The sequence below is a fragment of the Pinus tabuliformis genome, chromosome 8, assembly GCF_031772625.1.
Source record: "Pinus tabuliformis cultivar Carrire ecotype Pingquan chromosome 8, CPIR1, whole genome shotgun sequence".
Lineage (NCBI taxonomy): Eukaryota > Viridiplantae > Streptophyta > Pinopsida > Pinales > Pinaceae > Pinus > Pinus tabuliformis.
Window position 1 is genome coordinate 1,824,574,099 of NC_142294.1, and position 25,209 is coordinate 1,824,599,307.

Below are 25,209 nucleotides of genomic sequence, written 5' to 3' on the forward strand. Positions count from 1 at the left end.
TTCTCTATCCACTTATCATGATGCTTTTGCCCAAATTAAATATCCTCTTTATAACCTTGCACTACAGATATGCTATTCATGCAGAGTATCAAATGAAAACGTATTGGGACCCTTTTAGACTTTCCCAGTTTTAAGCAAGGTTCATACAGGTATAAGTTTGTATTTCAACGCACACGTCCAACCCACCTTGGGCTTTTCTAGATGTAATCCACTCACTTATAATGCAATTTTTCCCCATAAATTCAGATCATAGCAGAGCAGATATATAACAGCTCAAAAGAGGACGAAGTTGACTACCAAACGAGGCAGTGGAGACCAAATTATACCTTGTTTTGGTACAGCACAATGTCCTCTGTAACAACCTCTTAACTGCAGTTGAGATATGGTCTATTTCATTAACTGGAGTCTAACTACTGTTCTTGGAACTCGGACTCACTGGGATCCATGTGTGTTGTGATCCGTCTGACTGCATCGAGGGGGAGAGCTTTATATACCTGAGAACATCAAACATAGTGACAGTGTCATAAAATGATACATATATCATCTTCGACCTCTGAAAATTGAATGTACTAGAATATCCGGACGGTAAGATCTTAATACACTCATTTAGCTATAATATACAAAAAGAAACCATACAAGTTGTTCATGAACTTTTTGGAAAGCCTTACAAAATTGCCCGGCATTTTCTGCACCCATCTGCAATTATAAAAAATCCGTGCTTTAAAACAATGAAAAACCAAGTCTCAAAAATCCTTCTAGCTGTATTTGCACAAATGGCAGAATAACATAGCAAATCCATGTTGTTAGCAAGAGAGACAATATAAGATTAGAACAAAGATCCAAGTCACCTGGTTTGTGCTCATGTCCAAATTCCACTGCAATTAACTCAACGAAACTTCGTCTAGGCAAAAAGAAGTTTGATAACGTTCACCATTAAATTATATGTATATAGTAGTGTTTTTAATGAATTCGTGTATATATAAAATTTAAACCATTATGCATTTGTACTTGTATATATAATTTTACATAACATTTTAACATATTCATAGTCTAAATTTAAAACCAGTCGAGGGTCAGCCCTGTTTAGATTTAATTTGTGTGGACCCTCCAATATTCAAATTGTAGGTCATATTCTGTAACGTTCAAACCTACAGTCATGTCAGATGCGCATATATATAGGCACAAACGCAGGGACAAAATTAGGTCGGATTTCCATATTACAGCGTAAGACCTCACCTAGTTGACACCTACAGTGACTGGCAACTTCCTCTCTTTATTAATCCCTTGAACACATGGTGATTGTGTACAAAAGTTCGACAAATTTTATCCCAGGTTTTCAATTTCGACTAAAAGGGAGGCTGATTTCCGGTGAGACAGGTTAATTCTCCAGGGCCGAATGACTTCAGGTGGTTCGATTTCCAGAGGCTGAAATCTTTGAGGCCGATTTTCCCAGTGGGGCCGAGCTTCCAAGTGGCCAGCAACTGTATTTTTTCCATGTACTCTCTCTGAGTCTAACCCAAAATTTTCCCAAGAAATTTAATGAAAGAAAATTGTGTCGGGTGTATGTTACCGCTCAAACTAGCAGGGGTCCTAGGAGGGGATCCTATAGAGCAACTACTAGGCCAAGGGCAACGAGCAACTACTATACCAAGGGCAACGATGGAGCAATAGCCCCTTGTCACCTCAGCTAAAGCTCCCTACTCTTTAAGGACTTTCACCAACGTGAGGAGACCCGATATATGAGGAATCACAAGATGAATGGATCGATGGAAAGATGAGTGATTCCAAAGGCCTATTCACAAGAGAGACTCAGTTAGATGGGTTGTTTGCTTTAGAAGCAAGGTGCTAAGCTCTCTAGGAAGGGCCTAAAGGACTTCTAAGGTTAGGTTTTGAGAATATGTCTTATCAAGGAAGCCCCTAGTCTCAAAAGGCCTTATGGATGCTTGGCTTCTAAGTGATCTTTATGGAATTGGAGTCAACAAGTTGCAAGACCATAAAGGGCCAAGTGGACCCAAAATTAGGTCAAGGATATGGAGTTGATCAACCAAGGATGTACTTAACCTAATTAGGGAAGGGAAGGGGATCAAAGAAAGGATCTTCTTTTGATGATTTAATGTTATGATCCCAATGAGGTCACTAGCTAATGGGAAACCAAGGGCAAGAATTGATCTTTGAGCTAAGGCTTGAAATATCTGAAGGTCCCACCTGTTGAAGAATGTAACTAGGTTCAGTCTTCATAAATTGTACTTGAGTTAAAATGTAATATTTGTCAAAAGAAAGCAAAAGAAATTTTATTATTAATTTAATTGACTTGTTAAAGCATGGGTTTCATGCTTGGGTCAATTGTTATAGGTCAAGCTTCCATTGTAGGCTTTAGGGTGTTGTCAAAATCAATTATTGTTTGGTCAAAGACTCCTCCATCAAGTCAGTCTCTTCACCAAAGTCTTCAAGTCGGCCTCAAAGGAATTATCATCAAATGAACTCAAGTCGGCCTAAATAGAGACACATCTCTTCATGATCACATGTCGGCCTATTTTCATATGGCAACAACTATATATACAAGTATGAGGACTTCGCATAAACACAGTCAATGAACTCAGATTGATTTCAGAAAGAATTTTGTGAGACCTCTGAAGCAAGTGTGGATATCTCAAGAATAATCTCGGTGCAAATCCCAGTGAGTAAATTCGGGACATCTTCAGTATAGTCACAGTTCTATGAAGAAGCTCTGTGATATCACAGTAAGAAAGTTCGGTAATATCATAGTGAGGAAATTTGGTAATATCACAGTGAAGTAGTTCAGTAATATCACGATGGAGTTTGGTAATATCACAGTGAAGAAACTCGGTGATATCACAGCAAAGAAGTTCAATGCTATCACAGTGAAGAAGTTCGGTGCTTGTGCAAGGAAGAAGTTCAGTGCTCGGTGACAACACAGTGATGAAGTCTCGGTGCAAACACAATGATAAGGATTCGGTGCAAGCACAGTGATGAGGTTGACTTGATGGATGGAGGTAGTCTTGAGTCTAAGTTGTAAGGGTCTTGGTCATCTCATTTTTTAATCTACTGAAGGAAGAATTTTGATCGGGTTTTCCCCTAGAGTGGGGTTTTCCCCTGGCTGCGTGCCTACATCTTGTGTCTTCTTCTATTTGTTGCTTGGCATTAGTCTTGATGATAAGAAAAGATAATTCGTAATAACTAATAATAATAATGAAAACCATCACAAGATAATGTCATAATAAGAGAAATCGTTTAACTACCACACTTTGGATTTCTCAACATGGAATCAAAGCCAAGGTCATGATCAAAGGCAGTTTGAAGACCACTTATACATCCTTGAAGTTATCTTAGTGAAAAGTTTTGTTTGCATTTGTCTCGAAGATCATGTCAGTTAAATCAAGATCCCAGCTTAAGAAGAAGGATTCGAGTATACCTCAAGGTGACAAGTTTGGACCTAATTCAGAGAAAAGAAGTTCAGTAAAAGGTTCAATACTACAGTGGTGAATTTCGGTAAACCTCAGCAAGGAATTTGGTGAAGCTTCAGTAAAGTATAATCAGTGAAAGATGAAATGTTTTAGGGCTAACTCCATAGAACTGAAACCTTGGACTAATACTTGGGTTGTCACTACATAACCAAGTCACATCTATGTTGTCATCACAGGACTGAATGACTAAATTACATCTACAAAAATCACTACAAAAGTATATTAAAACCAAGTTATGATGCCACTGTAGAAGGATAATAGAAGTCGGGTTATGTCACTATAGAAGCCAAGTTTTGATTAAAGTTTGACACAAATAAGGATGCCATAGATGTCACTACAGAATTGAATTTTGAGCTAAGTAAGGATGCCAGAGAAATCAAGTATGACCGAAACAAGGAACCAGCTTAAGGAAATCAAGTAAGTATTCCTTAACAAGATGTACTTGCAACAAGTCTAATGAGCTATCTAATCAAAGGTACGTAAATACAAGGTACGCTTTTAGATTTGTAATATATCTAATCTTAGATGGTCCTAGTTTACAGTTAGTCTAGGGTAAAAGAATGTAATCCCTAGATGACATACAAGAACCTTAATCTTCTAAGGTTTACAAGTAAAGCAAAAGTCCTAATGTTGGAAGAAGGAATAACTTGATATCATAAGATTCCATCCTCCATGGTTACGTAAGAGATCTAACTTGAGAAATGAAATCATGTTCTTGGTATCACATGTTTTGCTTGAAAGTATGTATTACAAGTATAAAAGATCATGGCTAAATACAAGAAGAACACTTCAAAGAATCGTTACAAGGTTTGTTAAGAAACATCTCCAGGTATGTCTTAGACTATACACCTTACAAAATTCTCTTAAAAGTATGTTCATCTTATTTTGAAATTTGTGTTACATTACTAACATCGTTTTGTCTAGCTATCTTGAATCATAAAGATTCTTGTTTTGGGTGATTCATCAGTTGATAAATCTACCCTCCTTACATCCTTGATTGTTCTTATAGAACCCTAGACAGGTTCTCTAGAAAACCCTAACTTAAGGGTATGCTAATGTTAATGTGTGAAACCCTAGCCTGCTTAGGGTTATTGGAAATGCTATTTGAATTTTTTTGATGATGATGTCATGTTTGGGGTTTTGGTATGATCATGAAAACCCTAACTTGTTAGGGTTGAATGATGTTGTCCAAGATCCCAAACCTTTGATGTTTTGGTAAAGAAGGGTTTGTTATGTTATGTATTGAAACCCTAGATCTTTAGGGTTTCGTTGGTTCCAATGTTACTTGGGAGCGGGAGCGGGAGCGGGGAGCGGGAGCGGAAGCGGGAGCGGGAGCGGCCATTTTCAGAAGCTCCCGGTTTGGGAGCGAATCCCGGAGCGATTTTTTAAAAATATATATATTTTTATATTTTTTAATTTTTGATACATATATGTCAACAAAAACATGTAGAATGATGAATTAGATATAAAAATATAAAAAAGCATAGATTGAACCATATAACAACAATCATCTAGAAGTTATAATCTTCATCAACCACGTCCGCAAGTTAGTAACATAGTAACATACAACATATTGAGTCTCATGATTCATCAATCTTAAAGTTTCAAGCTTTCAAAATTCAATATATAACATTTATCATCATTGATCACCAAAGTTGTACTTGTAAGCTAAGTGTAACCATTACAACAAATAATATCTAACATGAAATGAAATGTTATAAAATGAAACGAAATGAAACAACTTTCAACTTTCATGAAGCATCATATTCATAATTCATTACTAATGAGTTATAATTGCCAACTTCAAACTTAAATTGTCATATATTGTTTAAAAAAATATCATAATAAATATGAAAGAGTCAATAGTTATAAAAGCTACTAGAAACTAGAGAAGAGAAGTAAATCTATTATCTATTTCTTATGCTTGGGCCTCTTGCCACCACGAGAAATGTCTAATTTTTTAGTCTTGTTGCAAAATCAGGATCTTTGTCATTAATATCACCCTCCAAGCATTAATATCCAGAGGTATCTTTGTCATTACCTTTGTATCTGTATAGGGATCTTTGTCATTAATATCACCCTCTAAGCATTAACATAAGATAGAAAAAGCATGGCATGTCAAGTCAAGATTTTGTTTGAGTGATGCGTACATTTTTAGAAGGGTCATGATAGAGGAGTTCGACAACCAATGTCACTAACATCAAGGTACATAGAGGGATTGGTACTCTTGATTAAATATGAGTTCCATACCCTAATACATGACAAAATTCAATGGAAACATTGCAATCCCCCAATCCTGAAATCCTGAAAAACTGATAAGTCTGCTGGATTTTGAATGAAATCTAAAATTCTACTTTCTCCATATGAAATCCAATGAGGACGAAACCACTCTCAAACATCCTGAGTCATTTCATGGTAATGTTAAAAATTTAAGTAAAAGGATGAAAATGAAAATTAAAGAAAATGTCACTTTTACTTTAAGAATTTAACATTACCATGAATAGCATATCAATACTAGGGCCTAGACTTGATCATTAAGTTGCCCCACTCAAAAACTATTTGTTTCTTTCAAAAAAAATTGCATTTCGAACATTACTACAAAAAAAAAAAATGCAAAAAAGGCAAAACGCTCCCGAAAACGCTCCCGAAAAGGCAGGGAGCGAATTTTTTTTTAGGGAGCGCGCTCCCGACCCGCTCCCGCCCGGAGCGCGGATCGGGAGCGGGAGCGAGGGGGGGGGGGGGCGCTCCCCCGCAACACTGTGAACTTGGTTCTATAAGCAAAACCTTTGTTATGTACTTAATGTAAGATCCTACGAATGAAACCCTAGGTATGTGTCCATTGGTTGAATCCCTAACTTGGTCGGCATATGTCTAATGTATTAATATTGCCTGACATATGATGTGCTTATGCATGATGATGAATTCCTAGATGTGTGTTGACCTAATTATTAATGGTCATGAGTCCTAGGGTTTGGAAACAAGCCTTAGCCAAAGTTTGATATTCTAGGATAACATTGTTTGGGAAATCTAGGGTTTTGTAGTTGAACCCTAGTAGTAGTTAAATTCTCTAGTACATGTAACAATCTGGAATCTATGAATCTATATAGTGATTGTTGAGATTGTGTAAATGAGAAATCTAGGGTGTACATCAAACCCTAGTAGAAGCTAGTTATGTTGTTGATTAAGTTGTGATCGGTTTTGATTGTTGAAGCTCATCGGTTTTGATTGTTGAAGCTCATGTATGAAATCTAGGATATGTATGAAATCCTAGTGAGGAGTCTAACATATGAATTCTGATAGTTGTTAGACACATTTCTTGTTTGAATTGTTTCTAGGGTTTGCTATACGAAAAAACTTGTCATATCGTTGAAAGAATATTGAAATATTTTGAGTTGTTGATGTGATTTAGGGTTTAACTAAACCTGGACAAAAAGTTGAAATATAGTCTCTTGTTGATTATGTTTGTAAAGTCTAAATGCTTCCGTTATTATAAGATTTTGATATGGCTAACTTCAAGCTTCTATAGTTTTGGTTGTACTTGCTATCTAAGTTGTGCGGGTACATCATCTTCAAGATGGTGAAGATGTCTGTAAGAGAAATTGATATGATAAGCATGATGAGAAGGATGGAAGCCATTAAAGATTCTCCAATGTCATAAGAAGTTGATCTCCCTGGGTTATGAGGGAGCCTGGATAGAAGAAATCTCCTTGGTTAAGAGGGAGGGCATATCGTAGTTATAAGAAATTGGAGAATGCATTTTGAGGTGTTGTTGAAAGTAGGAAAGCAAGATCTTATTGAAGAATATGTTGTTGCATGTGAGGTAGGAAAGGAAATTGTATGATGGAGGAATCTTCTGTCAGATTCGATTGATAGTCCCACTGTGTTGAGAAGCAACATCAAGTTGTTTGAAAGACCCCAGAGGTTTGTGTAGCTTATGAACATGTGAAAGTATATTATTGAATGGGGTTGTGTTGTACAGGTAAATCTCTCAAAGTTTTTGATAGCATGTTGGTTACCAATCAGTTTGATTGAGAGATATTTGTTGTCCTTGATCTACTGGATCAAGGAGTGTTGAGGATTTGTGAGTGAAGAATTGACTGGGAGGACATCTGGCTAGAGCTCTGACCTCGGATACACACCTAGATCCCTGGGTTGATGGTTAGCAAGTAATATTAATGGTACCTAGAGAGGTTGAAAGCTTGAGTCCATCTTAGTCCCACTCGAATAGATTTCTCTAGTCAGGAATCTAGTCTATGGCATTGTGGTGCCTAAATTGTTGAGAGACCTTGGATAGATTTCTCTGGTCAGAAATCTAGTCCATGGCATTGAGGTGCCTAAACTTCTTCGTAGATGATGTGTTTTGAAAGCTTCCATGTACCTCTATGGTTATATGTAAATATGAATACCTCCCTAGTTAAGAGGGAGTGTTGAAGAATGTAACTAGGTTTGGTCTTCATAAATTGTACTTGAGTCAAAATGTAATATTTGTCAAAAGAAAGCAAAAGAAATTTTATTATTAATTTAATTGACTTGTTAAAGCATGGGTTTCATGCTTGGGTCAATGACTCAATTGTTATAGGTCCAGCCTCCATTGTAGGCTTTAGGGTGTTGTCAAAATCAATTATTATTTGGTCAAAGACGACTCCATCAAGTCAGCCTCTTCACCAAAGTCTTCAAGTCAACCTCAAAGGAATTATCATCAAATGAACTCACATCGGCCTAAACAGAGACACATCTCTTCATGATCACATGTCGGCCTATTTTCATATGGCAACAACTATATATACAAGTATGAGGACTTCGCATAAACACAGTCAATGAACTTGGATTGATTTCAGAAAGAAATTTTTGAGACCTCTAAAGCAAGTGTGGATATCTCAGGAATAATCTTGGTGTAAATCCTAGTGAATAAATTTGGAACATCTTCAGTATAGTCACAGTTCTATGAAAAAGCTCTGTGATATCACAGTAAGAAAGTTCAGTAATATAATAGTGAGGAAATTCGGTAATATCACAGTGAAGTAGTTCAGTAATATCACGACGGAGTTCGGTAATATCACAGTGAAGAAACTCGTTGATATCACAGTAAAGAAGTTCAATGCTATCACAGTGAAGAAGTTCGGTGCTTGTGCAAGGAAGAAGTTCAATGCACAGTGACAACACAGTGATGAAGTCTCGGTGCAATGACAATGATAAGGATTCGATGCAAGCACAATGATGAGGTTGACTTGGTGGATGGAGGTAGTCTTGAGTCTGAGTTGTAAGGGTCTTGGTCGTCTCATTTTTTAATCTACTGAAGGAAGAATTTTGATCGGGTTTTCCCCTAGAGTGGGGTTTTGCCCTAGTTGCGTGCCTACATCTTGTGTCTTCTTCTATTTGTTGCTTGGCATTAGTCTTGATGATAAGAAAAGATAATTCATAATAATTAATAATAATAACGAAAACAATCACAAGGTAATGTCCTAATAAGAGAAATCGTTTAACTACCACACTTTGGATTTCTCAACACCACCGTCGGAATTTCGTGAAATTTGGATGGCATCTAGAGGACACATCAATGCAGTTGTGGGCAAGAGATCAAATTCTTTGGATGGCTAAATCGTTGCCCTAGGTGACCTATGGAAGTTAGGCCTAGAAAAAGAGGGAAATGTGAGAGAAATAAGCTTTGAAGTGATCACCTATGGAGGATTAGTGCCTTGTCCATTGGGAGAGATGGAGTCAAGGAGAATTTATTGTTTGGAATAATCCCATATAATTTAGTTTAGAATAAGCATAATCCCATCTAACCTCCAAAAATGGTTCTTCAAGCTTAGAAAATCACGTAATTGCAAAATAATGCTGAATGTTGTGCACTACATACTCGGGTACATGGAGCATTTGAAATGATTTCTTTCAAAAAGAATTATAGTGAATTGAGCAAAAATGTGCTTTACAAATCCTACATACTAGCATGCTACTCAGAAAAAGAATATATGCTCAAACACAGTTGTTTTAGATGATGGCAGAATTCTCTTTGTTATATTAGGACTTTCTATAACAATAAGATGAGCCTTAAACAGGGTCAATGGAGGCATACCTTCTCCGCAACTGATGACCTTAAATGCAACCAGAATGGATCTGTTAAGACATGCATAGTTTTTTCATACATCAGTATGTAGTTCATGGTATGCAGTCATTCAAAGTATACAAGCAAATTTCTAAACACCAGATGACATAGAGACAAGAATTAATAAATTTACATTCTTTAAGATCGACCCCATCATAAATGCATAGGCTTCACTAACGTTAGCCAACAATACATTATCAAGAATTGGCAAGCATCATATAAATCATAATTCCATATCAAAAGTAGAAAACCAACTGCCATTCAGGAGAGAAAAGTTGCATTGCCTTGCATCATGCGGATGTTGGTCTTTACTAACATGATGTTCTGCAAAAAAATACACGTGACAACGAATGATGAGGTTTATATTCACCATTTTGTTTCTTCATTGCATAGGATGATTTTACCCATATTTCAACTAAAGGAATGAATGTATGGGCAGAATAAGGCATCTTGCAGATAATTCCAGCACCAAAGATCTTCCAAAATTTCAATGTTTACCTTCTCAACCACCACTGCCGTAAGGCATTCTTTAGCTATAAAATCTACAATCTATAAATTCAAGAAGTAGCAGGTGGAAAATTTATTGAAACGTACTTGGGTTAAGGCTGTGAAATACTTCGTAGACTGACAAACATGTTGGCAACACCCAAAATAGCAAGAAAGGAATTCTTCAACCCGTATTTGCAGAAACAAGGGAGGCTCCAGGGAAATGACCCAATAATGTCGATTTATATGTAAAAGAAAAAACTTTCTGACCAATGGAGTTCAAAGCATATGAATCCAGCGGTCAGTAAGGGTGAATTGTAAGTGCTCATGGAAGGAACATATTCGCTAACCATTTCTTTGACTTTCTCTAGCTGTAAAGGCTGGAGAGGATTCTACAGGATGAATTTCTTAAAATTTAACTTCATGATATGCAGAGCTGATTCCAGAGATCTAACCTAAAATGTAAAACTCATGAACACCAATGAAAACTTCATATTTCCAAACAAGACTAAGTACAAAGATAGCATATCTTAATTTCCAATCAATCTACCAAATAGCAGGCGGTAGATATGAGAAATACAACAGTAAATCAAAACTAGCAACTTGAAATCTGTAACAGCGATCACATAACTTCTCTAGATACAGGACGGGGTTTCTATACAGCTAAACAGGGATATGCCGCCATAGATCAATTCTCTCTCTCTCTCTCTCTCTCTCTCTCTATCTATCTATCTATATATATAGATATAGCACAGCACCATAGATTCATTTTAACCCTCTCTATATATAGCATGCTAATTTCTAAATTCCAGATCTGATTTAATTCCTAGTAATTTTTTATATCCCACAAAAAAAAAATATACAATTATTGAATAAAACACCTTGGAATTTTTAACACAGAAAATCAAATAGCTGAAGCAAGCACAGGAAAGCAATCACACAAAAAATTCCCTCCAGCTAATCTTCATTTTTTATTCTCAAAATAGTGAGAGCTCCCTTACTGAGAAACTGGCCCACATAGAAACTATTGAAAATTTACAGCAAAAAAAACAAGGCAAATCTGCCTCTGAAAAATACCCAATCTATACCTCTGTTGGTTGTACAGCCAACCCAAAGCTTCTCCTCCACACGTGCCGACCTATACTGCTGCAAAACCTACGTCAAAAGTGCAGCCTGCATCTCTCCTTGTGCAGAACATGTGAGCTGCCATCGCCCTCACGGTCCTGTGAACTGATGCTTAGAAATTGGTACAGCCTCAGCATCCACTCAATCTCCTCCTCCGAAATTTCTCTCCCACTGTTGCAACACTTCTTTTCTCTTCAGCCTTGAGTATCACACTCACTAAGAAAATCACTATCTCAAATCTTTGTTAATTGTGCCTTTGTCCTCTCCTTAGACTTGCTTTTATGATTTCTCATTGAGCTATATCCCTAACCCAAATCATCAAAGTGATGGATGGCTAGGTTTAAATCCTAACCCACTTGAAATCAATGGTTGAGATTAAAACAAATTCACTAATGTAATTAAAATTACATTTCCTTAGTTTTCCTAGCTCAATAGCCAACATTAATTAATTAACTTAACTAATGTGTTTTTCCCAAGTTAGACTTAGGCTAAATTATAAAGACAACTTACTCAATAAAATGAATAAATTTCCTAAGGAGGCTTTGGACGATCCTTGCACGCTTGACACCTAGCCAATACAGAAATACCAGTCCACTGCAACAAACATCAACATAGCACACCACCATATATCCATTTTAACTCACAATCTTTTAAGCATTGAGAAATTTGCATTTCAAATATGTATGTATATATATATATATATGCTTGGTGTCAGTTGGGTTTATCTCGGGTGGCTGGGAGGAATGATTGGGATCCTCTCCACCCAGGGTCAATTCCCGCAAGTGACATGATGAACTTTGATTTAATGGCTTCCAGCCAATGACGTAATGAACCAGAACATGTATATTCCTCATATGGAATATAAGAGTATTTTCCACATTCACCATTGATATAGTGGGTTGATAACAAACACCGAAGAATCAAAACTAGCACATCGAAATCTGTACAGCAATCACATAACTTCTCATTAACCTTCATTGCAATACCTCTCCTCTAGATAAACTTATAAAGGACCAGGACTCTATACAGCTAAATAGGGATATACCACCATAGATCAATTTTAACTCTAAATATATATAGCACATAGATCAATTTTAACTCTAAATATATATAGCACACCACCATAGATCCATTTTAACAATGGATCTTTTAAGCACTAAGAAATTTGCATTTCAAATATATATATATATATATGTTTGGTATCATACAGCTCACCACTGATATTGTGGATTGATAAAAAATACCAAGGAATATGTATATATATTATAAATGCTTGGTATCATACAGCTCACTACTGATATTGTGGATTGATGAAAAACACCAAGGAATGTTTCCAAATACAATTGCTTCAGTTTCCTTGCCATACAATAGTTGTTCTGATTGTGTTTTTAGTGGTATATATATATCAAGATTTGTTAATGATTAATATTTCACCTACATCAGATTTATTACTACTATATTTTTAGTTTTGTATAACATATTATATCCAGCCAACATATGCTGATGTCAATGTTGCAGACAGACAGGACAATGTTAAAAACTCTTCACTATGGGCTGTGGAATGCACCTCACTTCTCTCGGTGCAAAGATCCTAACATTTTTTATCATATATAAACCACTCAACATTCTATCTCATTCATCCCCCTCATCAACTCACTGAGGGAACAAGATAATAACAAGGATAAAATGACACCACCCTATGAAGATCCTAACATTTTTTTATCATATATAAAACACTCAACATTCTATCTCATTCATCCCCCTCGTCAACTCACTGAGGGAACAAGATAATAACAAGGATAAAATGACACCACCCTATGAAGAACTGAACCAAATATAGAATCCTGTTGAGTTATTATGCTGTCAGAATTGATAACAGTACATTAACCCCCTGCCCAACAGTAACATATTGAGCGCAACATCCAAAATAATCCAAAAATTACAAAACAAGACTCCCAGGATTAGGTACAGTTTTACAAGGGCCACAACCAAGTCTTAATTTTAAGCGGTCATTATCTTGCAAGCAGAGTTCTTTTCTTCAACCTTTTCTTTCTGAGATTTCTGAGTGTATAGGCAATATGAAAAAAACACACAAGGGTGTGAAATAATCAAAATTTAGGTGTGATTCAATGCTGCAGAGATTACCTGAAGAGAGACAAAAACAATAAAAATGATGTTAGGATATTCCGACACATAGGAAATAGTTAAGTATAACTTGGTCTAATGTATAGTTAGGTAAAGTGTGTTTCTTTACTATGTACTTTTTGTAACTTACAATCTGACGGTCACAATATGTTCTAGACATGAAGTGATCTGACGGTTCATTCTCTCCTCGGTATTACTGACACTTGATCCGTGGCTTAACACCCGATTGGTCCATGATCTCTATTTAAAGAGCATGGAGGGTCATTTGTAAGGTGACCATTCATGAGAGAAGATTATGTAAATTTTCTTTCTTTTACATTAATAAATTGCCTGAAGTGGCCGCGTTGGCTCAGGCCGTGGATTGTTTCCCTCTTTGAGGGTTTTAACCACGTCAAGAATACTGGTGTACCGATCTGTGATCTGTTTGTGAGCAGTGTCCTTTGGTGTTCTATCTAAGGAACTTACCCTATAAATTCCTACATGGTATCAGAGCTATTCGAGGGCCGCATCCGTTGGTGATCCAAATCTGAAGCCGGTACAACTACATCCAACTATCGTTTCCTAGATCTATTGTTTCTGACCGCTTTCGGGCCAAGAGGACTGCTCTATTGTGTTAGGAGCACATGTTCCAGTGAGGAACCCCTTTCGTTTCACGCAAAAAGGTTTCCGGTATCCCTAGCTACGTCATTTTTAAGCTCTGGAAGTATACAATCTTTATTTGCAGTTACAGTTATTTATCTCTCTGTTTATTTCGGTTTATAGTCCTCTTTAAAAAAAATTATTGCCGGATCTGTACCACCTTTCATTTCTCTGTATGCTCTTTGCCCCGCGACGCTATGCGATTTGAGCAAACCAGAAACAGAAAGAATGCATTTATCTCATGCATATGCTCTTTTCTGATTGCGCCTTAGTGTGATCTCGGAAAATTAAAAACATTGAGGAAAATATTTAGTTTCCGGCCAAATCTAACTTTAAGCCATAAGGCTTGGATTTGTTTTGCATGTTCGTTTTGTGTTGTGTGTGTCTTTTTTGTAGGCAAAAAGAGGTTTTTCAAGTAAGCACACACTCCAAAGCTTCAGTGAGCCAACAAAAAAAAACCCTTTTTCCTTTCCAAAAATTACTGACCTTTTAAACTAGCTCACTTGGTCCAAAGTTACTTTATGAGAATAGAGGTCTTCGGTTCAAGTCTTTCTTTTTGTTGAGTTACTTTTTCAAAAATCACATGTAGCTTATGTTTTAAAGTCACTGTAAAAGTGTTCTCACACATTATAAAAAGTGAGTCACATATAATTCCGAAGTGACTTTATCTTTTATTTAGGTTACAATTTAGTGGGTAGTTCATAAAGTATCATTGTAAAAATTACTTTCACTTATTTATAAAAGTGGGTCACATAAAGTAATCTTCTTTTAAAAAGTGAGCTAATTAGATTAAGTTTGGAAAGGGGTTTTTTTTTTAATATAACATTATCATTCACTTCCCAACATTCACGTAGTTCATTGGCATCTTCAACAACTTTTCTTCAAAAAGCCATAACTTCTTCATTCGGAAGTCGTTTTCAGAGCCGTTTTTTTGAATTGGCCTAATTTTTCGAGATCTTTCCATTTGAACACTTAGTTTCAACATCTTCAACTTCAGTTTTTTTTAATGGAAAGTCCATGCCTAGTTATTCTTGACAGCACCAACTACTTCCAATAGTTATCCTACATTGTGGATTTACTTAGAATTAAAAGTCTTTATAGAATAGCCTGAAGCCAAGAATCTAAACCTAAAGATGAATATAAGGTAGCCAAATGGGAAAATAAGCAAGATCAAGCACGTGGGTTGATAGGGATGTCTATTTCTCTAGACCTTAGATTCCATATTGCAGAACTTGATACCCCTGATGAAGCAATGAAATAGCTCAATAAAGCTTTTGAAATTAGAGTCCATCAATAGAATAGCCTGAAGCCAAGAATCTAAACCTAAAGATGAATATAAGGTAGCCAAATGGGAAAATAAGCAAGATCAAGCACGTGGGTTGATAGGGATGTCTATTTCTCTAGACCTTAGATTCCATATTGCAGAACTTGATACCCCTGATGAAGCAATGAAATAGCTCAATAAAGCTTTTGAAATTAGAGTCCATCAACTCGAAAATGAGTTTCTTACGTAGGACCCCAATAATTTTTCTTCCATTGAAGAATTTTTGTCCAAGTTCAAGACCCTTAGACTTCTCTTGGAAGGTGTTAAGTTTAAGAAAGAAGATGGTAGCCTTATCTATTCCATTCTTACTAAGTTAGGACCAGCCTACTCTGTGTTTGTTTCCACCTTCCATTCTACTAGAGAAGCCGTTTTTTCTCAAGGACAAGCCTACAAGTCCCCCTCTTTTGATGCCTTTTGTGATTCTTTAATGAGAGAACAAAAAAAACTCTTACATCTTGGTCTTCTTAATACTGGAAACTCTTCTAAGAAAGACTTAGCAGCCCAACAACAACCAAATTCAAAGAATCCTAAGAAGCAACAACCTAAAAAGAAGGGTCCTGAACCAAACAAAGGTCCTAACCAATTTCAGTCTCAAAATGAAAAATCAATTCAACAAAATGATAAGACAAATAAAAACAAAGGGAAGAAGACTAATAGACATTGCAACTTTTGTAATCGTGATGGCCAGTTAGAATCCAAATGCTTCAAGAAGAAGCCTTGGAAGCAGCAATGAAGAAGCATAGCATCCATTTGGTGCACTCTTCAACTTCAACTTCATCTTCAAGAATAGCACTTTTTGCATGTGATTTTCAAGCATCTCGGTCTAGTTATGCACTAAATGTATCTTCTTCTTCTCATTCTCATGAGTGGCTCACTGATTCTAGAGCTTCTTATCACATGGCCAAAAACAAAGCCATGTTTTCTTCTTTAAATGATTGTAACACCAAAAATATATATGTTGGTGATGATAGATCTCATAGTGTTGTAGGGACCGGAACTATTCATCTAGACAATGGTCAATTTAATGATGTATTATGTGTTCCTACCTTATCCTGCAACCTTCACTCTGTATATCAAGTAACTCATTCAGGTGAAGGTAAAATCGTTGAATTTTCACCTCATGATGTTGTAATTAAGGACCTAAGAGATCATGGACAAATTTTAGCTACTGGCAATGTTGATGATTCTACAAGGTTGTATAAGTTTAACAACTTTGGGTCATCAACTCATCCCTCGGTATTTGTTGCTCATAATGATGAAGTGAGCAAACTTTGGCATGAGCGATTTTGTCAATTAAACTATCGCTCCCTTCAATATCTATGTAAAGAAAATATGGTGACAAGTCTTCCTATGGTATCTTGCAGAGATGGTGTTTGTTCCATATGTGTACTCGGAAAACATCATCGGGATAGTTTTGAAAAACATGCCTCTTGGCACGCCTCAATCCCTTTACAGCTTGTGCATAGTGATTTATGTGGTCCACTTCTAGTTGTTTCATTCTCTAGCTACATGTTTTTCTTAACTTTCATTGATGATTTCTCTAGACACACTTGGGCATACTTCTTAAAACTCAATAGTGAAGTCTTTAACATGTTCTTGGCCTTTAAGGCCTTTGTTGAGAAACAATCTGGACATCAAATTCTTAAGCTACGATCTGATAATAGTGGATAATATGTTAACAACAAATTCATCAACTTTTTCACTGAGCATGGAATTCAATTGCAACATATTGTTCCATATACTCCACAGCAAAATGGTGTAGCTAAAAGGAAGAATCGCACCTGTAAAGAAATGGCTAATTGCATGCTTCAATCTAAAGAACTTAGTCTTAAATTTTGGGCAGAAGCAATTAACTATGCAAATTACATAGTAAATCACACTCCTACTAAGGTTTTAAAGAATATCACTCCAGAAGAAGCATGGAGCTCAATTAAACTAGATGTAAGTCACTTTCGTGTTTTTGGAAGTGAAGCATGGGCCCATATTCCAGATGAGAAACATAAAGCCTTAGAACCTAAGAGTGAAAAATGTAATTTTGTTGGATATTCTGAAGATGTCAAAGGATATAGACTTCTTCAACCTAAATCCAAAAATGTTATCATTAGAAGAGATGTAAAGTTTGTTGAAAATATATCGGCCTACGAGCCTAGTTCGGTGGGATGTGCCACCTCTCTCTATCCCTTCTACTTCTGAAAATATTTCTTCTTCAGATGATGACAGCAAGGATGACAATCCTCCCCCACCTTCTTGGGATCCTCCTTCAGCTCCTCAGCTTCCAAAATGGGTTCGTGCTACTCGAGATGCAACAAGTGCTCTTGCAAGTGATCCTACAGATCATCGTCGTACATGTTCTCAGTTCGATAGAGTCTCTTCTTTACTGGCTCAAGCTTCAGCGAATCATGATCCTGACACCTTTGCAGAAGCTTCAGACCATCCAAATTGGGACGCAACTATGAATGAAGAATATCGTTCACTATTGGCAAATGATACATGGGACCTTGCTCCTCTTCCAAAGGGACGAAAACTTATTAGATGCAAATGAGTTTACAGAACCAAGTTTGGACCAGATGGAAAAGTTGATAAACATAAAGCTCGTCTTGTTGCTAAGGGTTTTTCACAAGTTAAAGGCATTGACTATACCAAAACCTTCTCCCCTATTGCCAAAATGAACTCTATCTGCCTTGTTCTTTCCCTTGTTGCCTCTTTCAAATGGGAAGTCCATCAGATGGATGGTAAATCCGCCTTCTTGCATGGGGACTTGCATGAAGAAATCTATATGGAACAGCCTCCTGGCTTTATACAAACAGACTCTGGCCTTGTAGGTCGGCTTAAGAAATCCCTTTATGGTCTCAAGCAAGCCCCTCGGGCTTGGTATGCCAAAATGGATAACTTTCTTTTAGATACTGCCTTTTCTAGTTGTCATTCTAACAATATTGTCTACACCAAGAAAGTGATCCCAACCTTATAGACCATGTGAAGTCTAGCCTTAAAAAGCAGTTTGAAATGACAGACTTAGGACACTTGCATTATTTTCTTGGTCTTCAAGTCTTGCAATCCAAAGAAGGTATTTCCCTTTCCCAGTCCAAGTATGCATGTGATCTTCTACGCTACTTTCACATGGAAGACTGTAAGCCAACCCCTTCTCCCTTTCAGTCTGGAGCCAAATTTTCAGTCACTTGTACTCCTGCTGAAGTTGATGCTACCTTATACCGTCAACTTGTTGGAAAAATTTTGTATCTAGCCCATACCCATCTTGACCTTTCCTTTGTTGTTGGCCTTATTGCTCAGTTTATGCAAAACACACATGAAAGTCATTGGAAAGTAGCTTAAAGAATACTTCGTTATGTTCGAGGTATAGTCCAGTTTGGGATTCACTACAGTGCAGAAGCATCTCCTCTATTGGTTGGTTCCACTGATTCCGATTGGGCTGGTGACCTTGATGATCGGAAGTCTACTGCAAGTTATGTCTTCACTCTTGGTTCTGGACCTATTACATGGGCTTGCAAGAAACAAAGTGCCATTTATCTTTCTTCAGCAGAACCAGAGTATCGTGGTGCCATAGAAGCTAAAAAGGAAGCCCTGTGGCTTCGTCAGATCCTGTCAAAGTTTGGTTTTCAGCAGCAGCATCCGACTACACTTTGGTGTGATAATCAAAGTGCCATTCAACTATGCAAAGATCCAGTCCAACATCAGCGCAGCAAACACATTGAACTACACATGCACTTCATCAGAAAGCTCATTCATGACCATGTTCTTGAAGTGCAATATTGTTCAACCGATGATCAAGTTGCAGACATCTTTACAAAGGCTCTCATAGAGGCGAAGTTTACTAAACTTCGATTTATGCGTTGGAATTCAAGAAGTTGTCATTAAGGGGGGATAGGCTCTAATGCCTCCTTCATTCTATTGTGTCATCTTTGTGCATCCTTCAATCCTATTGCAAGTTGTTCTTAAGGGGGGATGTTAGGATATTCTGACACATAGAAAATAGTTAATTAAGTATAACTTGGTCTAGTGTATAATTAGGTAAAGTGTGTTTCTTTACTATGTACCTTTTGTAACTTACACTCTGACGGTCACGATATGTTCTAGACATGAAGTGATCTGACGGTTCATTCTCTCCTCGGTATTACCAACACTTGATCTGTGGCTTAATACCCGATTGGTCCAAGATCTCTATTTAAAAAGCATGGAGGGTCATTTGTAAGGTGACCGTTCATGAGAGAAGCTTATGTAAATTTTCTTTCTTTTCCATTAATAAATTCCCTGAAGCGGCCGCATTGGCTCAGGCCATGGACTGTTTCCCTCTTTGGGGGTTTTAACCACATCATGAATACTAGTGTACCGATCTGTGATCTGTTTGTGAGCAATGTCCTTTGGTGTTCTAAGAAACTTACCCTTGTAAATTCCTACACGTTAAATACTCCAGAAGGCTTGGAATATAAAAATCTCCATTGAGGATACAAAAATATATATTAAAATGTATGAGTAAGAATAATGATTCAAATGAGAGTGAGGACCTACTTATATACTAGGCAAGTGCCTCTTCATGGAAAGTCATGTCACATTTAGACATGCCTCTTCAACACTAACTACTAATTAACTAATCATTATTACAATTATCATCAATATTTATATTTAACATATTTTATTCATAACATTGTCTTTCTCTTCAAAAAGCATTGTCCTCAATGCTTGCTGATGAAAATGCTTGATCTCTTTTTCTGTTTGGAATGTCTTCTCGTCTCAGAACTGTCATATTCATTGATACAAGTTGACATGATCCTAGAAGTGATATATAAAATTGTCACACGGAGAAAAGATCTGACCATCCTAAATTAATCTTTTGTGGAATCTTTCGATTACTAAAAACTTGTGATGAATCGTTATTACTACATTGAATTGTGTTGACATTAGTAGTCTTTGGAACATAAGTTTGTTGTTTATGTTCAGGGTGATAGTAGATACGAATTCGTAGATTCATTGAGATGTCTGTTCCTGTGATTCAAATGTAAATAAGGACTTTTTTTTGTTATCATACCATGAGGCAAGATTCTGATTTACTTCAGGTGGTGATGTTGTTGAGTAGGTTACAGATCCTTCACTTGGGATGTTTATCATCTGAACTGCAACATCTAAGTGTGTCTTTTCTTCAACCAATTTGCCTTCTGCTTGAGTTATGATATTCACTAGATTGGTATTCGTTACCTTATCTTCAACTTGGAGTCTTACGACTGGAGATTTCGATACTTCTTCTTGAGTAAGTTGTTCTAACTTGTCTTTTAATGATTTCTTATCATCTTTAAGTTTCTTAATTTGAGTGAGTAGACTTTGATTATGGTTTCTCATACGTAAAAGTTCTTTGGTTTCTGATTCATCAACCTTATTTTCAATGTTCTGACTTTTAAGCTTTTCATCTTTTAGATCTCTAAGTTGTTCTAATAAATTTTTATTAAGGTTCTTTAAACGTAAATTTTCTTCTTCTTGTTCTGGTAAGTGCTTCTTGAGTTCCTTCTTTGTGACCTTAGTCTTCTTAACTTGTGCGATTAGTTTTCAACGTGGTCCTTGAGGCGAGAAATTTCTTCGTCCTTTTTCATTACTTGTTTGTAATGTATATCTGCAAGATCTTCATATCCTTGTTGTAACACTATCTTGTTTAGCCAAAGTTTGGCTATTTCATCTTTCTTTTGATCTTTCAACTGTACTTTCTCGGTACATTGAGTTACATCGTTATGTAGGGGTGACGATGGACATTTATATTTTAATTTGGATTTCGTTTTCTTCATTTCCTTATTAAAACATGTATGTTGTTGCCTAATTGTTGCCATTAATTGTTTCATATTTCTTGCTAATGATTGTTTTTCTATATTACTTAGACATTTAACTAAAGTAAAAAATTTGTAACATTTTGTGCAGACGACGTTTTGATTTCTGAATGACTTTTGATAATTAGAATATCCTTCTGAACAAAAAGGACATCTTGAAAAGAAACCCATAATTTTTTCTTCAAAACCTTCAGAACTTTATTATTCCTTCGGACTTTAGTATTGCCTTAATGAATTCTGTTGTTTCGATTTTTGACTCTCTCTCTCTTCTTTATATATATATATATATATATACTTCTCTTTTCGACCCCCTTTTTTAATATCAATACTCCTCTCTTTTTTTATATTTTCACTTCTTTATTTATTTAATATATAATTTATTTTCCTTAAATATTTCTCCTTAACACTTTTCAAATACTCTTCCTTCTATTTAAATACCTTATAAAACTTCCAACCACTTTTAAGTATCTTATTACCCTTATGGTTTATATATATATATATATATATATATACATACTGCATTTGACTTTATATTTAACTAAATGACGGACCTTATATAACTTGGTACTCTTTTATAAAAAAAAATTATAACTTTAATAATCTTTGCCTTTTTCCTTTTAATTATTTCAATGCCCTCCTTTAACCTTCCTGATAATGAGTGCTTCGACTCTAATTAAACTTTTTTTCCACTAACTTCAAAAATAAAATCGACTTATAAGGGAGATTTGGATAACAATTTTCAATTGTATTTTATTTTCGTTTTTGTTAAGGCACTCTTATCTTGGCAGCCTCTTCCTTAACGTCCTCTTGTCAACTTAGTGAAATAATATATTGATAGACTTTTATTTTTCCCTTTGTAATTTTAATGCTTCAAAAACCAATACTAATTATGATGTAGTCAAGACTTTTGGAGAATGAAGGCCCAACTATTTTCCTTTTTCTTAAAATCTCTTTTTATCTTAATCCTTTGATAATATTTTTAATAAAACCTTCGAAATAACCTTTAATGTATGGACGCAACCCTTTGGATGAGTGGCCCTTATGTAATACGTATCCTAATTTCTCTTGACAGAAATATTCAACAGCTACTAAGTCTGGTCTTCACAGCGATTTTCATTACTCAAAACAGAAATATTCAGCGGCTATAGGCTTCTGTGGTTACAGCAATTTCCGTTAGGGAATCAAAAATATTAGCGACTACATGGTTCAGTCATTACAACAATTTATGTTAGTCTGAACCGTCATAAAAACATAAATATTCAGTGGCTACAGAGTTCAATTGGCAGACAGATTCCTCATTCACCACAATGATCAATGTGAGTTTGAACAATCACTTTTTTTCTCTCAAGAACAAGCTTGGACTCAATCTATGCTGGAATCCACAGTTACAGAATTCCTTTTAGCAATTTCCTTCTTCCGTCAAGCATGTGTCTTAGACTTCACTACGTATTTACTCTAGAGAGTGAATCTTGATGGAGATGCCTCTACTCTTCCGTTTACTCACAATTTATTTATTTAATCCTTACTAGCAAGGGCCACATTTATTTTATTATCATTATTTTTTTATATGATTTTATTTTTAATTAAAAAAAAACATATATATGTGTGTGTGTATATATATATATATATGTTTTAACATTTTTTTTTCAATTATATATATATATATATATATATATATATATATATATATATTCTTTTTAAAAAAAAATTAATATAATTTCTCTCTTTTTTTTCTTTTTTTTTAATTCTTTCTTTCTTCCTTTTTTTAAATGGCCCAAGGCCTCAGGCAAAATGGAGAATCTCCAAAAACTTGTAGCGAAACGTTTGAATTGTAACAGCAATAAAGTTGACGAAGAGTTTATAGCCAAGGGCCTGGATAAGGGAGCGCGGCTCTGTGCAGCACTGGAGCGGTCAGAGGATCGAACAGCTGTGATACCAAATGGAACGAACAAAGTTCGTTCTTCACATTAAAATACTCCAAAAGACTTGGAATATAAAAATATACATTGAGGATACAAGAATATATATTAAAATGTATGAGTAAGAATGATGATTCAAATGAGAGTGAGGGCCTACTTATATACTAGGGAGGTGCCTCTTCATGGAAAGTCCAATCCCATTTAAAAATGCCTCTTCAACACTGATTACTAATTGATTAATCATTATTACAATTATGATCATTATTTATAATTAATATATTTTATTCATAACAATGTGTTGAAATTTCTAAGTCTATTCGTTAGAAATTTAATTTGTATTTTGTGGGTTTATTTCTTCTACTTGTTAAATTCGAACAAGTTATTTAAAACATATTAATAACGAAATTAACACAATATAGTCTCCACATCTACAGATCATCAGCTGAAAGAAAACAAACACACAAGTGACACCGTTTTTTTGGACAAATGTCCCCTGAAAGGCCCAATGCGGGAAAACCGGTGTAGCTATTTTGAGGGTTTATTATTATGCAGTATTTTCTTGAGTACAACTGGGTGCCAAACTAGCTCACCGACAGAGAAAAATAACTGGCAGCAATACCTCTCTATTCAGAGACAGGTATTCAAAAAACCTGTCCCACGAAACCCTCTCCAGTGACTCTGAAGCACTACGTTGGCCCTTCTGGCCTCTGTGTCAGACCCAAACCCCTCTACGTCAGCCCTCTGGGGCAATGCGCAGACTCTGGGACCCTTTGTGTCACTCCAGCTGCTCTCTGCGTGGATGATGCAGTCCCTTTGGGCTCTACGTTGTCTTTGATGGGCTATGTGTGGCCTACTCTAGCTGCTGCTTCTCGCTCTATGCCTCTGTGCTGGTCTCTCGAAATTGTCTCTGCCTCTCTGTCCAGTACTCACTGCCCCTCGGTGTTGATCACTGATTCGACTTTTCTTAGCAACCCCGCTCTAGCAAATCGAATGATTGATCACTCTGGTGTATCTTCAACTGACCCTCAACCCTCCTCTTATACTTTTCTTGTTGGTCCTTCAACGGCCGAGATTAAATCTCTAATCAACGGCTAAGATTAGATTTAACTTGATTCATGACTTTTAGAACCTTTTAACCCAGTTTTATATTAATACCCATTAATATTTTATTTTTCCTAAGTTTAGACTTAGGAACTCAATTAAAAATATTAATTATTTTAATATCTCCCAAACTAGATACAATCTGTCCAAACCATTTATGGGTCTTGGAGATCTCATGTGCTTTAACCTCTTCACCAATTTCCATGGCTAGAGCACATCCGATGCTACCCCAAATCAACACAATGAACAATTATTACGTACAAGCTTGCGAGAGACTACCTTCATATACAACCCAACATGGACCTCAAATATTCCTTGCCTCAAATTTTAAGATCAATACAAGCAAAATTCAAGAATAAGACAAATACCTTCTCTGTCAGATCTTTCAGCTGCATTCTCTTGTGCATCCAATTCATCCCAGGCATCGTGCCACTCCATCAATTGCTGCAGTCAAAGAAAATATTAATTGCAAATGGAGCATGTTTTCAGATTCTATTAAAGGAAAAAAGAGTCACGATTGTATTAAATTGGCAGTTACAGGAAAGGTGAGCTACAAAATTGAGATTTGTCAACCAAAATGTTCTGGACAGTAACCTGATCCCTTTCTGAAGGTGTGGATGTTTTATTTGATGCTTCATTTTCTGCCTGAAAACAGTGAAAATGTTAATGGTGCTATATTCATATACTGAGCATCTTAAGTAAAAATATCTACCTATCATTCCTTTCAAGATGCACACAGGGCGGAGAACTGCAAAATTTTCATCGATTTCAATCCATTTAATGAAGCAAAAATGAAACATGTTATCTCCATTCCTTACATTTGCATATATAATCAATATAAATTAGAATACACTAGAAGTTGGTAAGGTGGCACAAATGTATCAAGCAAATCTGTGTGCTAGTAATTTCTTAAACATATTTCTGATACAATAGTAAGCATAATTTTCTGGAAATGACATCAAAAATTGTTGAAGAAATGCTGAGTCCTTGTATTGCAGCACAAGGAGAGCAGAGCTAATCAGAATGTAGTAATTCAAAGTCAAACCAAATTGCA

The 25,209-nt window shown here is 36.0% G+C and overlaps 1 protein-coding gene across 3 annotated transcripts in view; it reads right to left on the reverse strand.

The window, feature by feature from the left end:
- Positions 1-222: 222 nt before the first annotated feature.
- LOC149243563 (octanoyltransferase) overlaps positions 223-25,209 on the reverse strand; it is a 106,313-nt gene continuing 81,326 nt past the window's right edge. Inside the window, exons 2-6 of one of the 3 annotated variants that reach the window (XM_089374566.1) lie at positions 24,750-24,800; positions 24,524-24,599; positions 9,562-9,602; positions 669-696; positions 223-494 (exon numbers count right to left, since the gene is read on the reverse strand). In XM_089374566.1, the coding sequence (XP_089230692.1) occupies positions 487-494; positions 669-696; positions 9,562-9,602; positions 24,524-24,599; positions 24,750-24,800 (204 nt within the window). In that variant the 3' untranslated portion in view covers positions 223-486. Of the gene's footprint in view, positions 495-636; positions 697-9,561; positions 9,603-24,523; positions 24,600-24,749; positions 24,801-25,209 lie in introns of all 3 variants that reach the window. The other 2 variants (XM_089374564.1, XM_089374565.1) reach the window with 2 other exon arrangements.